This window comes from Oikopleura dioica, chromosome 1 (genome assembly GCF_907165135.1).
Source record: "Oikopleura dioica chromosome 1, OKI2018_I68_1.0, whole genome shotgun sequence".
NCBI lineage: Eukaryota > Metazoa > Chordata > Appendicularia > Copelata > Oikopleuridae > Oikopleura > Oikopleura dioica.
In genome coordinates this window covers 2,670,466-2,685,612 of record NC_137291.1, presented here as the reverse complement: position 1 = coordinate 2,685,612, position 15,147 = coordinate 2,670,466, and the positions used below count along the sequence as shown (strand labels likewise).

Genomic DNA, 15,147 nt, shown 5'->3' with positions numbered 1-15,147 from the left:
GAACAGAGATTCTTAAAAATGAAGTTTTTTACAATTTTTGCCGCCGTTTTTGGCCTTTCTTCTGGCTTCTGCTACCTCGGGTACGATGATCGATGCTTGACAAGATGCGATCGAAAGCTTCGTCGATGCACCCAGGAATGGACTCATTTTAGGAAGAATTTTTTCACAGAAATAGAGAAAGTCCAAAAAAAGAACGCCGGAGCTGGTCAAGTCTTTGTCTGCCAGACAGCTCGAGAAGCCTGCGGAGCCAATTGCGCCTGCTAAGACCTTTCCAAATAAAATTGTGATCTTTATTGTTATTTTTTCTAGAAAAAGAGACGTCTTCCAGATTTTTCTTTCTTCTCATTTTTCGATTCAAATGACTGCCTGTTCGACTGAATCAGCTCAGCTTCTAGCGCTGCCATGTCTTTCTTGATTTTGCTGAAGAAAATAATTTTGTCAAGGTCGGATTGATTTTCTTACTTTCGCTTGATTGCGATGACGTTTTCTTCATCTTTCATGTGTTCCCGGTGGGCTTTCTGCATTTCTTCAAGTTTTCTTTCTCCTTCGGCGATTTTCATCCGCCGCTCTTGGAGTTTCTTTTGAAAGACTGCTTCCATGTCCGCTTGAATTCGTTGGAGTTTTTCTTTGTGCCCCATTATTTCATCCCTTGAGAGTTTTCAATATTCAAATTTTCCGCGAAAAACTTACTTGAGCTCCTTGTCAAGACGTTTTTTCAGCTCTTCGGTCGTTTCCGGCTTCTTTTCTGGAAATTTAATTGGGTGCTTTGTCAACCAGTGCTCGCGAAAATTCCCGTATTTTTCATTTTTTGTCGAGTTGACAAGATCGACAAGATGCGTTTGAATCATCAGATGGCGCAAAATTCGCATATCGGAGTGCTCGTCGTTTTCGATCTCGCATGCTCCGAAGGTATAGCGTCTCATGGCGACTGGCTTTGATTCGGGCTCTTCTTTCTTTTCTTCGTCGAATAGAGAAACGCTAGAATTGCTTTTAGCACGAAAATTTTGAAAGATGACAACTTTTGTTTTCCGATGGAATCAGCACCGGCGTCGATCATTCTTCCTCCACTGATGATGCTGAATGGAGATTTTCTTCTCATTCGTCTTTTTTCCGTTCAAATTGATTTTAAAAGTTGACGTTCAAAGTAGAAGCAGTTCGTTTTTATCAACGAGCCTTTTTGTAGGTAAAAAAGAAGTTCAATGATAATATTGAGATATAATGTCTACAGATGTCTTAAAATGTCAGTAGATGTCTATAGATGTCTACGGATGTCAACAGATGCCTAGAGATGAGTCATCTCAGATGACTTAAGATGTCTATAATGTCTATCGAATTAAAAGTGGAATTCTCCATTTTAACGAAAAATTCACTTTTTCTAACAATTTTTTGAACAAATTTCCTGATAAGCGCTGCTTGACTATCATCAACATTTTCCGGAAATGCATAGCAACTGATTTTATTTTTTTCGAAAACACGGAGAATTTCCTTTCTCAACTCGTGTCGCTCGTCCAGCGTCAAACTATCAGCCTTCGCGATGATTGGAATAACATTGACTTTGTTGTGGATCGCTTTTAGGCACTCAAGGTCGAGTTCTTTGACTGTCCGGCAATTTGGCGAAAAGAAGACTTAAAAAATTCATTTGCACTTCGAAAGAAAATAAACTCACAGAGACAGCAGTGGACAAGCTCATCATCATTTTTTTCAATGTCACGGTCGATATCCATTTCTTGGTCGAATTGCCGTCTGTGTCTACCATCCAGATAACTGACAATAGTTGGCACTTGGTTTGAATTGTCGATGAAGGCGCCATAACCAGGACAGTCGATGACTCTGAATTCTCGTTTAATAAGTCAGGGGCTTGACATATCTCTCCCTTCAAACCTGAGAATCAGTGGAACACCATTCTCTTTCAGCTTCAGGTCAAATTCTTGGACAATCAGCGAGTCCGAATTGGCGATTCTCTGAGTTGAGCTGACAAATTGCTCGTTGTAAATTTCCGATTTGAAGATTGTATTCACTGTCGATGTCTTTCCCAAACTTGGCTCTCCAATCGCCATTAGATTGAATCTGAAGCCAGATTTGAGCGCTTTTCGGTAAGCTTGAGCCGGGATTGTTGCTAGGCCAGGCTCAAATTTGCGCTGATCGACTTGAATTTTTTCATCTCTTGGTGGCATTATTTTTAATAAAATGAAATAATCCGCGCTGTTCAAGAGGTAAGAGAGAGTTGTTGATGCCGGCTGGAACACGCTGATATTGCTTATCGGTCTTTTCGCTATATTTGGCGCTAGAAAAAGATCTTTCGATGCATTTCAAATAAATTAAAATTCTTTCCATAGGGAAGCCACTAAACCTTTTGACTGGGTTCAAAGGAGGTGCAAAAGTTCATTTAGAGTATAATTGTACAAAAAAAAAAGAACCTCTAATTGCTTCGATATTGTGCTGATGTCGACGGAAATTGACCTGTCCGTCACTTTATTATTAACGCGATTGGGGCTCGGGATTTTAATAAATGTTTCGTGGCACCTGTCCGTCAACACTATATAAATCGCAAGAAACAATATTTTGTCACTCATTTTTCTTGTTTTTGCGGAGAATATGAGACTTCAGAATTTTCTTGCCTTCGCTGGATGCGTCCTTGGTTACGGTAAGTTATTGATAGTGCGTAATTGGACATTAAAAAATCATTTTTTTAAGAATTGGTGAAGAATAAACTCTGCGAGGCGACGAATTGTTATAAATGCGCGAAAATTATTCAATTTTCTTTTATGAAAAAAGATGATTCCTTCCAAGATATGGAGGACAAATGCCATTTGGTAAGTTTTCCATTATTTTATCATTTTTAAATGTTCGAAGCTCCACCGATTATGCTGCAGAGAAAAGAAATTTCTGAAAACAATATTGTAATAAATCAAGAATGCTGGTTTATAAAGATTGGTTGTTTTTATTCAACAGGAAAGAAGTGAGTCAGTGAAGTAAGAATTGAGCCAAGAATCGGACTCTTTTTCTCCATTTTTCTCTTCCGGCATTCCCATTTTTGTTAGAAACGGTAGACAACTCGTTAAATTTAAACTTTTTGCTTTATTTTATCGATCTCAAATGAAATTTCAGAAAAAGTCTTGCACAAAATTGGGTTCATGTTTTTGCTTGAGCAGCGAAGTGTATCTTCACATGTCTGGTGGATCATTCCAGTCTTGAAAACTATTGTCAAATTTCGAAAATATTTTTTTTCATTTTTTGCGGGCTATTATTATTGAAAAGTAATAAGCATGACATCTGCTTTTTTGAGAAGTTTCTTTCGATCTTTACCGACATTCTTTCATCATTTTTTTTCTTTGATAATTTATTATACAGGCAAGAAACAGTTTTTTTTTCTTACATAAATTTAGATGAGATGCGACTTCCAGCATCTTTCTGGCACTCATTTTCTGTAGGAGCTAGAATAGCTTCCTGAGCTGTTGGAGCTGTAGCTGTAGCTTGAGCTTGAAGAGCTACTAGAACTACTAGAACTGCTGGAGCTGCTAGAGCTTGCGCTAGAATCGGAGCAGTGGCCTTCCAAATCGTCGGCGATTCCGACTATTTGTGATGCTTGCTTCTGCCATTGGTTAAATGTTCTTCTTGGCAACTCGTGGTCATCCATACAAACAAAGTTGTCCAAAAACTGTTTGGCATTGTTGGCAAAATTTTTCAAATTCGAGCATTTCGAAAGACCTTCGTCGAAATTTTTGAAATCGAAAGATTGGTACTTCGGGGTGTAGTATTTCCATTCGCATTCGCCTTCGCTCTGAAAGTATTCTTCGGAAATTTGAATGTTGCTCCAGAATCGGGAAAGAGCTTTTGACATCCAAGGTCGACGGAATTCCATTTGATAGATGAGTTGATCGTAAAAGAGCTAAAAGGACATCTTTGAAGCCGGAATGATAAGACCGCCCTGGTTAAAGAAACACTGCGGTTGAACTTGTTTGCATTCCCTGATCGTATCTTACCTCCATATGATCATGAAATCCAGCGGCGCTTTCAAGAGGTCCGGAAGCGGCGGGCCCGGCTGGATTATCAACAGACTCCCAGGAAAGGGAGAAACCATTCTTTGTTACAGAGCCGTCGGTCTTCCACACAAGCTCGGTGGATTCAGAGAGAACGTAAAGCGATTCTTGTGGCATCTTCTTGTTGCCGAATCCTTTGTCTTCAGTGCCACAGTGTTTTCGACCGTTGATTGACAGGAAGTCGTATCTGCATTCGAATTCGGACTCGACGTCGAACTGATCGAAGTTGATTCTGATGATCTTGCCGGGCTCCGCATTAAGGGTGTATCTAGAGATATGGTTGAAAATCATCGCTTTAGCCCTTTTCTCACCTGCAAAGCTCATTGTTTCCGTATCTTTCTGGATAATTCGTGCTGCTTAGAGATCCGGAACCAGATTGAACTTGATCACATCCTGTTTCTTCGATGTTGTTGTCCTTTTCAATTCGAAGCTTGAATCCTCTCAAAACGACGGATGAATCAGTTTTGAAATTGATCGTTGCTGTATTTCCTTCAACCTAAGATGCGAATAACTTATCTAGCCAGGAGAGAAATTTCTTACTCGAAGTGGTTGGGTGAAATCTCCAATGTATCCAGAGCTCGAGGATTCATGTGTTCTGCCGCTTCCGGAAGCGCCGAGAACACCCTTAACTGGCGCTCGTCGCTTTCGTTTGCCAAAGGAAGAGCTAGAGCCGTAGCTATAGTTGGAGCTACTGTATCCGCCAGAATCGCTGCTACTGTAGCTCCCAGAGTAAGAACTACCGTAGCTACTGTAATAGTCTCCTCCGCTTGGATAATCGTAAGATGTCGACGTTGTTGATGTCTGAGTAGTTGATGTTGTTGGATAGTAGTCTGATGTGGTTGTGTCTTGAATTAAATTATTATTACAATTTTTAAATCAATAAATGAAAATACAAAAAAATTCAAAAAAATATAGAGTCAAACTCACAATCACTCGTTGAAGTAGTTGAGTAATCGGTAGTACTGTATGCCGGCGAGGAAGTATATGGCTCCAAATTGTCCCAGTCAATATCAGGCGAGCAAAATTTGAAGCTCGAGCTTCCAAAGCTTATGTTCAGTGAGTCGTAAATACATTGGTCTTGATCTTCGACTTGGAAGAACTCGGGGTAAATCGTGAAAGCAGAAACGCCGGGAATTTCGATTTCCCAAGTGCAGTCGAGGTTATTTACGTAGTGTCCCGGGTCTTCGAAACCGGGAGAGGTGATGATGCTGTCGCCGGTGATTCGGCCGCCGCAGACGGTTCGGGGAGCATCGGGGTCTTGGACGAACTTGGCGGGTTTCTTTGCGCCAGGAGCGGCGGAAGTGAGGACGAAAAGACTGGCAGAGATCTAAAAAACGTTGACTGACATACAAATTTAGGAGTAGTATTTAGCAGGTTTCGCGTCAAATTTAAATTTAAGCTCCCTATAACCTATAAGTTATATAGGCTATAACGGTGATATACAGACAGCTTCATCAAGAACAAAGATCAATCTCAAAAGTTCCCTTGTTTTTCTAGAGAAAATCTTTTGCCCCGCGAACCATAATGCTCATATTATTTTACAGGGGCAGTCCAAGATAAGGGTAGGGTCAGCGCGCGAAAAATCAGCCTCTTGAACCCTTTGAAGTGAAGGTTTGAAACTTTGGGACAATCGAGTTTTTGGACAAACGAAAAAAAATCGTATTGAAATTTTTTTGGTCTGGCCACATGATCACGTGATAAAGGCCCTCGAAAAGCTTGAAAAGCTCGTCAAGCTTGATCCCCTTATTACAGGTGATTACTTTATCGCTCAGAAGAAAGAGCTCAAAAAGTACTTCTGAATGGATGAGAAAAATTCTTGGGCCCGCGATCGTGTGAGTCCGCACGGAGAGTTTTACGTGAAAAATGACCCTTTTTGTAGCTTATTTTGACAGAAATCACCCAATGATGTCCATTTTTTACCCAAATTTCAGCCATTTCGAGGCCTTCTCTTGCTTCTACCGCCTAAACTACAATCGGGCCCAAAGATTTTTTTAACTCTCTAGGTAGTACTCCTTATGCTCTTTCTTTTGAGCTATCATGTGATCGACTACGACAAGGGGATCGAGCTCGTCAAGCTTTTCTAGGTTTTCGAGGGCCTGTATCACGTGATCACTTGACCAGACTAAAAAATTTTCTATTACAATTTTTTTGATTCGCTCAAAATCTATATTGTCCCGAAGTTTCAGCCCTTTACCTCAAGGGGTTCTGCATGCTGATTTTCCCCGCGCTGGCCCTAGATAAGGGACACCAAGATAAGGGACTTTTTGACGAAAAATGCCGACAATCTGCGCCTCAAAAAAATCTAATTTAAGGGACTTTTTCAGACGAGAAATTTTTTTTATTCAATCGACAGCAGATAAAGGAAATCAGTTGCTTGATTTTGTTTTAGATCTTTCGAAAAATGAAGTGATTTGTGATTGAGAATACGTAATCGCTTTAGAAACCGGATTCGTAGAGACAGAAACAGCATTTTCAGCTTCTTCAATAGCAAAAAACTCATCTCGAATCTCATCTTCTTGTTCTTTTTCAAAGTAGAACTCCTCCAAATCATCCTCTTCTTCCATATCTTCATCATTGTCCAAATCATTTTCAAACTCTTCTTCACTTAGAAGAGTATTTGTCCAAGCTTTCTTGAACAGCGCAGCGGACAGGCCTTCAAAAATTTTAAGAGTTTCTTTAACAAGTTGCTCTTCGGGAACTTTCGCATGATCATGCTCGACGAGAAACTTGTCCAAGAACTGTCTGATTCTTCGAGCTGTCTGAAGCGAGGCCCAATATTTTTTCTCATTGAAAGTAAGGCGAAATCTCTCTTGTTTTTTACTTGACATGATATGAGTGATAGAACGCTTATTGAAAACAACAAATTAAAATCTGCTCTAGAAGATTTTTGTGAAAAATTGCGCTGCGCCCGAAAATTTTCCTTCATGACCCAATTTAAGGGACTATTTTCGACAATTTTGGGACCAAAAAAAGTCCCTTATTTTGGACTCCGGCTGTATTTAATAATTATTAAATAATTATTTAATTATTTTAGTAAATTTATGTTTTGTAAAAGTTTACAATTGTCTGAGATATTTTATCCGATGTGTTGTTTGTAAAATCCACGTTCCCTAATGTCTGAATAGACTAATAAATTGTAATCACGATAATTAAGGAGTGGGTCGACGAGAATCGGGATTTCCGTGACCTAAAATGCGGGAAAATCTGATGAGATAGCCGGAATCTGAATTAACTGGTGAATAGAGAAGGGTTGAAAAAATTAACCGGCGAGAAGTAGAAAAAATTTTTGCCAGAGAAAATTGGTCAAAAATCCCGTCAAAGTGGGGCCATTTTCGCAAAAATGCACCAAAAATGGTAATTTTTGTTAATTTCGCCCACGAAAACTTATTTTTATCACATGATTTTAGGCTCAACAGATTCGGCAGGATCTGTAGATTCCAAAAATATGCAATTCATATGCAGACTATAGGTAGAAGTGATATTTCGATCACCCCTGAAAGAAATTTTCGTCGACCCCCCCCCTCCCAAATTCAAATTGAATTGAATGTTTTATACTTTTATGATTACTGAACTCAAATTCGACGTGGTATCTTTCCCAAGTTTTTATTAAAAAAAAGGATGTCTCTCTTACCTTCATATCGAAGATTTTCTCTCTCGTGAATAAATTCACTCAAGACGAGACCGTCGCTTTAGTACGCAGTTCGTAACCTAGGTGGTGCACTGTTGCGCGAGCACCAGACTCCACCAACTTCGAGACCGCGCAAAGCATCGCGAAATTGAATAATCGCTTCTTCTTAATCGGCTTTTTGCAAAACCTCGACACAAAAACTCGATTTTCTAAAACGTTTTTCTGCATTTTTACGTGGCCTCGTTTACTCAATGACTTTTGAATAATGAAATTTTAATATATTATCAAGTTTTAAAACTTTTTTAAATGACTTATTATGCCTTATTCAATAAAGCTTATTTTTCTTTTGATCGTTTTTTTTATAAAATAATTTACTCTTTAACTACGGACTTGAAAAACGTGAGGCGAAACTTCTAACGAGCTTTTCTAATGAATCATTAGTAATGATCTTCACGGCTCTTTCCGGGGCTCATTTCGGGGCTCAAGATCACATTCTTTATCTTGATCTTGATTTGCGACTTTTGAAAAAGATTTTTGGCAAAAAATAACGACCAAACCTAGTGCTTATTCTGATAAGATTTTAAATAAAAAAATATCTTTTTCAACAAAAAAAAATCAAGAAAACACGTCAAGATCAACTAAATTTATTTTGATCTTTGGTAAGCTGACGACAAGTTTACTCTCCGCTTGGATTAATTATGTTATCTTGCTTGGATCAGACGACTGTTTTCACATCAAACGATTTTTGGATTCCGCAAGGAACACACTTTCTACGAAACTTGCGACGCAGTGTATTATTTAAAATCCTGATTCTGAAAGAAACGAAAATTAAATTGAGACGTTCGGAAATAACATGTTTTTATAAGATTTTTTCGCAGACTTGAAGCGACATTTTTTCGCGGCTTATTTCGCGGTGTTATTTTGGTTCATCGAAATTCAAGTTGCGCAACTATTTCGTTAATAATTATTTCTTAAAAATGTGTCTTCAAAAGCATTCATACTCTTATAAAAATGAAAAGAGCAAAGTTTTTAGAACAAAATTGTGCCCTAAGAAGAAACGTCATCGCTTCCTGATTCAGGAAGTCGGAAAATTAAATGATCCCCGATTTTCCGATTGACAACGAATCCAAACCCGCGTATCGAAATCTGCAAAAAATAACTTTCGCTCTTTTTCATCTTTGTGATTTTTTCAAATTGACACATATATTGAAACTTTATTATAAAGAAACTTTCAAAGTTTGCATTCTTCGATACTCAAGGAATGTAACTGGATCTCATCTGATAAGTTCCGCAAGACGTTGTTTTACATTCCTCTTGAAGAAACAATCCGCAGGTTCTACGAAGCTGTCGATGTTTTGTAATTTATCCGCATAGGCGGCTCACAAAAAATTCTGTTATGTCAAATCTATTTTCGTTTCAAACAAACTACAAGAGCTGATAAACGGCGCCTTTTTCAACCCTTTTCTCGAACTAAAAAAATAATTTTTTTTTGCCGATAAAAAAATGATGTAAGACAAAAAAATGAGCCGAACCAAGGTGGTCGAATAATCGGTTTGAGGTTAGATTTTGCTCAACGAATTTCCGATTTTGACCTCGTGTCTACCAGCTTGCAAAACCTGAGAGAAAAAAAGATTCTGGCTTTATCTCAAACCGAAAGAAAAATAAAGTTTAGTGGCTGCACTTGACAATAAAATCTGGAGCTAAAATAAACACGTCTGCGGATAAATGATGATTCAGCAAAATTCTTAATCGAGAGTAAGACTTTGGGTCAGCAGGTGAAAGCCTTTACTCCTTGAGATACACATGGTCAAAAATATAATACGGTATTATTAATACCTCACGTTTTCTCTTGACCCCAAGGATAATGTATCTTTCCTCTCAATTCACAAGGTATAAATCGGGTAAGTACAGTAAGAAGCAACTCCGCACATATTTCCGGCGTTTCTCGCCATTCGCATGAATCCATTTTCTCCCCACCCGGTTCCCCAGGAGTTTTTCAGGATCCAATAATCTTTTCCGTCTTCAGTTCCGTAGCCGACGAGCGACATCACGTGATTGCCATGATCAGTTCGGCATTTCGGCTCGGAGTAGATTCCCGAAGTGTATAGCTGAAAAAAAAATTAAGGAAGGGAGGTCCTTAAATTTCTAGTGAAACCTGAAAAGATGGATTTCCGGCATCGACAACTACAGACATCGTTCCAAACTTCGAAAGAGCATAAGCAAGCAGTTTTTCGTCAGTTTCTGGGTTCATCATCTAGAAATATTTTTCGAATGAAAATTCTTTGCTTTGTTCTTTACCCCACAGCCCTGAATATTCGAGCAATTGCAGAAGGGATCGTATTTGCAAGTTCCCGGCTTGCAATAATTGCTCGTCGGGTAGCACTTTTCGCAATTTGCGCCCTTATTCGCAACTGCTCCGGCGAGGAGGCAGTCTGGCCCGGGATTTTCGGGGAAGGGACAATCTGCGCAGTCGACGATGTTTTGAAGTGATATGTCTTCTCGGACATTGTCTTGAATACAGATAATGCTGTCTTAGAATGGTTTTGAAAATTGCTTAAGATTTTGCACAAACCCTGACCTTTACTGATCAAAAGCCTTTCCTAAAACATCTTTGACCGCGAGCGCTGATGAAGGTCCACATGCGCTCTGATTAAAAACAGGTCCGATACAGTCCTCTTTATCCGGCCCAAAAGCTCTGTAATCGAGCGATTCAGGCACATCCCCATCGATTTCAATCTTCACCGGCGGACACCCATCAGACCTTTTAATTTCATTCTTTCGGAAAGGATTTTGATCCGCAACGGAAGTCAGTCCAAGCTCAAAATCGTAGTTTTCCGCCTTTGCGTTCATCCATAATTTCGCTTTCTGCCAGTCGCCAAATGCTTTTCTCTCGACTCGCCAGTCTGGGTAAACTTTGTGGTGCTCCTCCGCCCAGGCTTTGAAGTCATCTGGAAGGGTGTACTCGCCTTTCTCGGTCAAGGCAGAGGTAGTGGCTAAAATTGTTGAAAAAAGCTTCATAATTTTTCTATTTTTTCAATTTTTTTTTTTGTATAATTCATGGAATCGCCCCCAGATGGCTGGATTCCCAGTTTGCTACTCATTTTTGTGTAAATAACTGACTATCATCATCTGTTTATTTTTTATTTTAGAAATAATTTAATCCGCTTCAGAGCACAAAAGATCATATTCATCAAGAGAAAAATCGCTGTCAGCCTGTCAAATCGGTTAAATCATCATGTCAAATTCTTGAAAGTAATGTCAATATTGCATCTCTGATTTTTAACCGAAAACTCATCATCCTCTTCATCAGATTCACCTTCTCTGGCATATTCGTAATCAAGGCATTCAACCATATTCTGCTGCAGTTCGAGCTCAAGATATGCAGCCTCAATTTCACCATCGCCCATTTTTGGGTCGTTTTCGAACATTTCATGGCACAAAATATCGACTTGCCGTTCGTCCGCGTCTTTTTCACCAAAACCACTTCAGCAAAAAATCAAATTAAGGAAGAGATTGTCTTACCCGTCATCATCATCAGTTCCTCCGTCGTCATCGCCATCATCGTCATCGTCGTCGCCGCCCTCATCCGCTTCTTCTTCTTCCTGGGCGTTGACGATTTCGAGATCTTCATCCTGAAACTGTTTCTCTCCATCGCCACTTTCGCTTCCAGAATCGCTGCCATCATCTTCTTCTTGTTCGAAATCGATGTTTCCGAACAAATGCTCACTATTCGTCCTTTTGTCAATGAAAAAAATATGTTTTTTGATGATTCATCGAATATTAAAATTGTTTTTTTTTTCATCCCTTCCTCAGTGTGTCCTTATTTTTCGATGTTGAAACTGATTCTGTAAAATCTCTGAAATCTGATCTATTTTCTTTTCATCGTTTTCAAGAATATTTTTTCTATGAAATCTGTTGTTCATTGTCGAATTGATGAACGATGTCTTGCTGAGGTGGAGTACTGTGGATGACTTTGAACGAAATTGAAGCGATATAAACCCATATATTTGACTAAAAGGCTCAAGAACGAGAGAAATGCTGTTTTATGCCGCTTAGTGCCGCTTTGTGCCGCCTACGGTAGCCCAGTTTTTTCAAATCTGAAGGAACTCAGACTTTTTTGCGGGCAAAAGGCGGCACAAAGCGGCACATAGCGGCACAAAAGTCTCGATGCAAGTTCATCTGCTTCTATTATTTTGAGCTTCCTTTGACGGCTTCTTGATTCTCCAACTGATTCTCTTATTCCCAGGAATAAAAAACGGATCTTTGACGATGTCAATCAAAATCGTTTTCCAATTCTTTTTGTATCTCCCCGGTTTAGAACAAGAAATCAGCTGATAAGAAGGAGAAATAAACATTTTTCTTTTTCTTTTAAAAATGTTCTTTTGAAAACGCCTCTTGGTTCAAGTCTTCAAGAAGCCTCGATAAATAAATTAAACGCAAAACAATATTAACACAAGATTTGTTTAGTCGCTGACATTTTTCAAAGACAGATTTCTGTCAGCTTTCGCATCAAACAAAATACATACAAAATAATTTATTCAGAACAAGATTAAACACAAAAGGCTTCAAACATGTACTTTTCAGCAGTGGTCGTAGGCAAAATCAGAGTGGAAAACTCCGAAGAAAAATGCCCAACCTAAAATTCAGCGTTCATGAGTTTTCATGATAAGAAACTTACCATATGAGCAAGAAGAATCGACACACAAATCCATGTTTGAAAAGTCATAAAAGCCAACATCAGCGCATATGATAAAATATTCTTAAAATTTGATACATTTTTTAAAAATGAGTCTTTCAATTGAATATTCACCTGAATGAGAGATAAGATCGTGTTGATAATGTGCCATCTGTTGCAAATCTTTTGGCCGTAAGTTTTGTTCAAAAACTGTCCGGGCTTTGTCTTGTGCGTGAGTTTTTGACGAGCGGCTTTTAATCCTTCGTTGATAATGGCGATTGCGGCGACGGCAACGCAAGCTATCGCCAAGTGTTTTTCGTCCTTGATTTCCCAGCCAGAGAAGAGTAGAGTTTGGCCGAAATTGGATGTGAAGGATGAAGCCTGGAATAATTCAGTAAAAAATAGATGATAAAATTCCACAAAAGCGAGTAGTTAGATCAAGATTAAAATGGAATAGAAAATAGACCGGAAGCTAGGATGGTATAAAATCGACCCTCGCTTTTCCCACTTTTCCATTTACTTATTTTAGTAAAAACCCGTAAGAAAAAACATGTCACGACTTCAGGGAGCAATGGCAGCAAATATTGAAGTGTTCTACCAGCATGCCGGCCCAGATAAAAACTTCAAAAGAAGAGTGCCGGAAATTACTTCAAAGTAAGCGATTGAATTTAACAATTACCTAAAGTATACTTTAGCTGAGTTCAAGGGCCTTTTGGAACTCGGGCCCGATTCCGTGTTGGATGACATTTTTCGTACAATGGACATGGATGAGAGTGGTGACGTGAATTTTCAAGAGTTTGTCACATTGATAGCAGCACTTGCCTGTGCAATTAATCAAGTGTTATGCGAAAAACAGTAGCTGAAAAAAATTTTTTTCTGCTGAAAATTTGTGACTGAATCACAATTTTTTCGGCAGTTTTTCCCAAAACCAAAATTGACAACAAATAATAAAGCTTTCTGATCACTTAAACTCACGTGTCCGCTCATAGAATGAGCTCCATGATCTTCTTGATAATCTCCTCCTACTGTTTCTTCTGACTGTGGAATTTCATGATGGCCGTGGTTATGATGATCGTGGTTCATTTTTCTCTTTCTATCAGTCTTTTTCCGCGGTTATTTTCAAAAATTCAAACGTTGACAAGGGTCTAAAGGCACGTTGTTAACTTGAAGTAAGTTGGTATTCAGAAGGGATGAGACCCCGGGGCACGACGGTCTGTTGAATACCCTTACCAATCGAAAACCAGCTTTTTTTACACAAATTTCAATCAGAACTGATCTAGAATAATGCTTATTGTTCTTGAGAATTTGAGTTTTTATTATTTATACAGCACAAAGTTGAATAACAGTATGGTACAGATTTCAACAAATTTCAATTGCTTCCTCCAAATGTTAACCAAGTCGCATCATCATATTTCCTCCTCCTTCAGTTGGGCAGGTTCCAAAAATGTCCTATTCAAAATCATGATGCTCCTGGATCATAATTTAAGGCTCTACCCGTCGAAAGAGGCAGAGAGAACAAAACTCAATATTCGTTTTGAATATTCGATTTTTTGACTCAAATTTTTCATAATTTTGAAAAAAAAGCTGGCAAAGAAATTTTCGGGACGAAATCGCGACGAAAATCAGTGCGTAGCGAAATAATCTAGGCATGAAAAAAAAGCGAAGCGAAGCGAAAGAAATCGGAGCGAAACTGGCAAAAGCATTTTTGGAGCCCTACTCTGCTGTCGGCTTCTCTTCCCCGGGACGGTCTTTTCGAACGAAATCGGGGGCGATTTGGCGGACGGAAATCCACTGGCGGGAAATTGGATCGCGGAAAAACTTGACTTCTTTTGGGCAGGTGTCTGGGATTTCACAGGCGCTGGGCTTAAGATTCAATTAGACAGGGAAAGACCGTTTGTTCCTGCAAACCTTTGGTAAGTAAATTCCTAGTGGTTCGAACCAACCATCATGTCCAGTCGGTCGATTCGCTCGAAGAGCTGCCAACTTTTCTTTCTTCAGTTTTTCCATGAGTTTTCTTTTGTCAACTTGAGCTTGCATCGCATTTGCCTTATTGGACATAGAATAATGATAAGTTTATTTTGTTCGAAACCTGGGCAGAGTAATCGAAACCATCATCTTCTTGTTTTGCGAAAGGATCGGGTTTTTCTGAACGAAGACTTCCTCCTGCTTTGTAAACCTGAAAGAAAATTAAGGGGGTGGAAATCAATGAAGCGATTTCGAAGATTCGAAGAAAAAAAATTAAGATAGTGACACCCTTATTTGAAATTACAGTGGCGTTTGCGGTTGCCTCCCTGTTGGAGCGTCCCTCGTTGCCTCCCTATCCAGACGCTCTTCTTCTATAACTTATAGACTATAAGGGCGCATTAAATCGAACCAGAAATCGTCCCGCGTTGCCTCCCTCTCTAGAAGCGTTTGGATAGGGAGGCAACCGCAAATGCCACTGTACTGAATAAAAGAAAACAAAATTTCTCCCACAATAACCATCTAGTTGGAACACTTCCAGCAATTACTTTTCAACGAAATTGACAATTTTAGCGCTCATCCGTCAGCTGTCAAGTGGTCAGTTCTCACTATCTCCCACGTTATCATCAAAAACCCCCGCCCAATCATCACCCACCTCCATCACTCTTGAGAATTTCTTTTCTCAAAAAACTGGTGACAGCTCTGGAAAAATGCTTTAACGAAGTGTGAGACCAGCATTAGGGCGAATCCTCTTGGTTACAAATCATTTAAACTCAGCAGAATGCATCAGACAAGCTCTGATAGCATGATCATTACACTGTAATCTGTTTTGTCTAATCGTC

The 15,147-nt window shown here is 39.2% G+C and overlaps 5 protein-coding genes across 7 annotated transcripts; all 5 read right to left on the bottom strand.

Annotated features, from left to right (window-relative positions):
- Positions 1-458: 458 nt before the first annotated feature.
- Positions 459-1,104, bottom strand: LOC145711508 (septin-7-like). Its single transcript, XM_081789201.1, has 3 exons — positions 1,020-1,104; positions 691-978; positions 459-648 (listed from the first exon to the last, which is right to left on the bottom strand). The coding sequence occupies exons 1-3, from the start codon at positions 1,097-1,099 to the stop codon at positions 459-461; spliced, it is 558 nt and encodes a 185-aa protein (XP_081645327.1). The 5' UTR covers positions 1,100-1,104.
- Positions 1,105-1,252: 148 nt separating this feature from the next.
- LOC145711507 (septin-7-like) lies at positions 1,253-3,032 on the bottom strand. Its single transcript, XM_081789200.1, has 5 exons — positions 2,951-3,032; positions 1,882-2,116; positions 1,667-1,830; positions 1,381-1,625; positions 1,253-1,282 (listed from the first exon to the last, which is right to left on the bottom strand). Exons 1-5 carry the CDS (start codon positions 3,030-3,032, stop codon positions 1,253-1,255), a joined length of 756 nt encoding a protein of 251 aa, XP_081645326.1.
- A 324-nt stretch (positions 3,033-3,356) lies between these two features.
- LOC145697356 (tolloid-like protein 1) lies at positions 3,357-7,727 on the bottom strand. 2 transcript variants are annotated; one of them, XM_081774551.1, is made up of 6 exons: positions 7,672-7,727; positions 4,968-5,367; positions 4,581-4,885; positions 4,352-4,536; positions 3,984-4,308; positions 3,357-3,889 (listed from the first exon to the last, which is right to left on the bottom strand). In XM_081774551.1, the coding sequence occupies exons 1-6, from the start codon at positions 7,675-7,677 to the stop codon at positions 3,419-3,421; spliced, it is 1,692 nt and encodes a 563-aa protein (XP_081630677.1). In that variant the 5' UTR covers positions 7,678-7,727; the 3' UTR covers positions 3,357-3,418. The 2 variants fall into 2 exon arrangements, with proteins under 2 accessions (XP_081630677.1, XP_081630685.1); XM_081774559.1 differs by having other exon boundaries at positions 4,581-4,870.
- Positions 7,728-12,298: 4,571 nt separating this feature from the next.
- Positions 12,299-13,600, bottom strand: LOC145710843 (high affinity copper uptake protein 1-like). Its single transcript, XM_081788547.1, has 3 exons — positions 13,319-13,600; positions 12,479-12,724; positions 12,299-12,427 (listed from the first exon to the last, which is right to left on the bottom strand). Exons 1-3 carry the CDS (start codon positions 13,424-13,426, stop codon positions 12,329-12,331), a joined length of 453 nt encoding a protein of 150 aa, XP_081644673.1. The 5' UTR covers positions 13,427-13,600; the 3' UTR covers positions 12,299-12,328.
- A 47-nt stretch (positions 13,601-13,647) lies between these two features.
- LOC145710972 (uncharacterized) lies at positions 13,648-15,035 on the bottom strand. Of its 2 annotated transcripts, none has more exons than XM_081788686.1 (5): positions 14,961-15,035; positions 14,433-14,519; positions 14,252-14,389; positions 14,061-14,206; positions 13,648-13,813 (listed from the first exon to the last, which is right to left on the bottom strand). In XM_081788686.1, exons 1-5 carry the CDS (start codon positions 14,964-14,966, stop codon positions 13,750-13,752), a joined length of 441 nt encoding a protein of 146 aa, XP_081644812.1. In that variant the 5' UTR covers positions 14,967-15,035; the 3' UTR covers positions 13,648-13,749. The 2 variants fall into 2 exon arrangements, with proteins under 2 accessions (XP_081644812.1, XP_081644813.1); XM_081788687.1 differs by having other exon boundaries at positions 13,648-13,792.
- Positions 15,036-15,147: the final 112 nt, after the last annotated feature.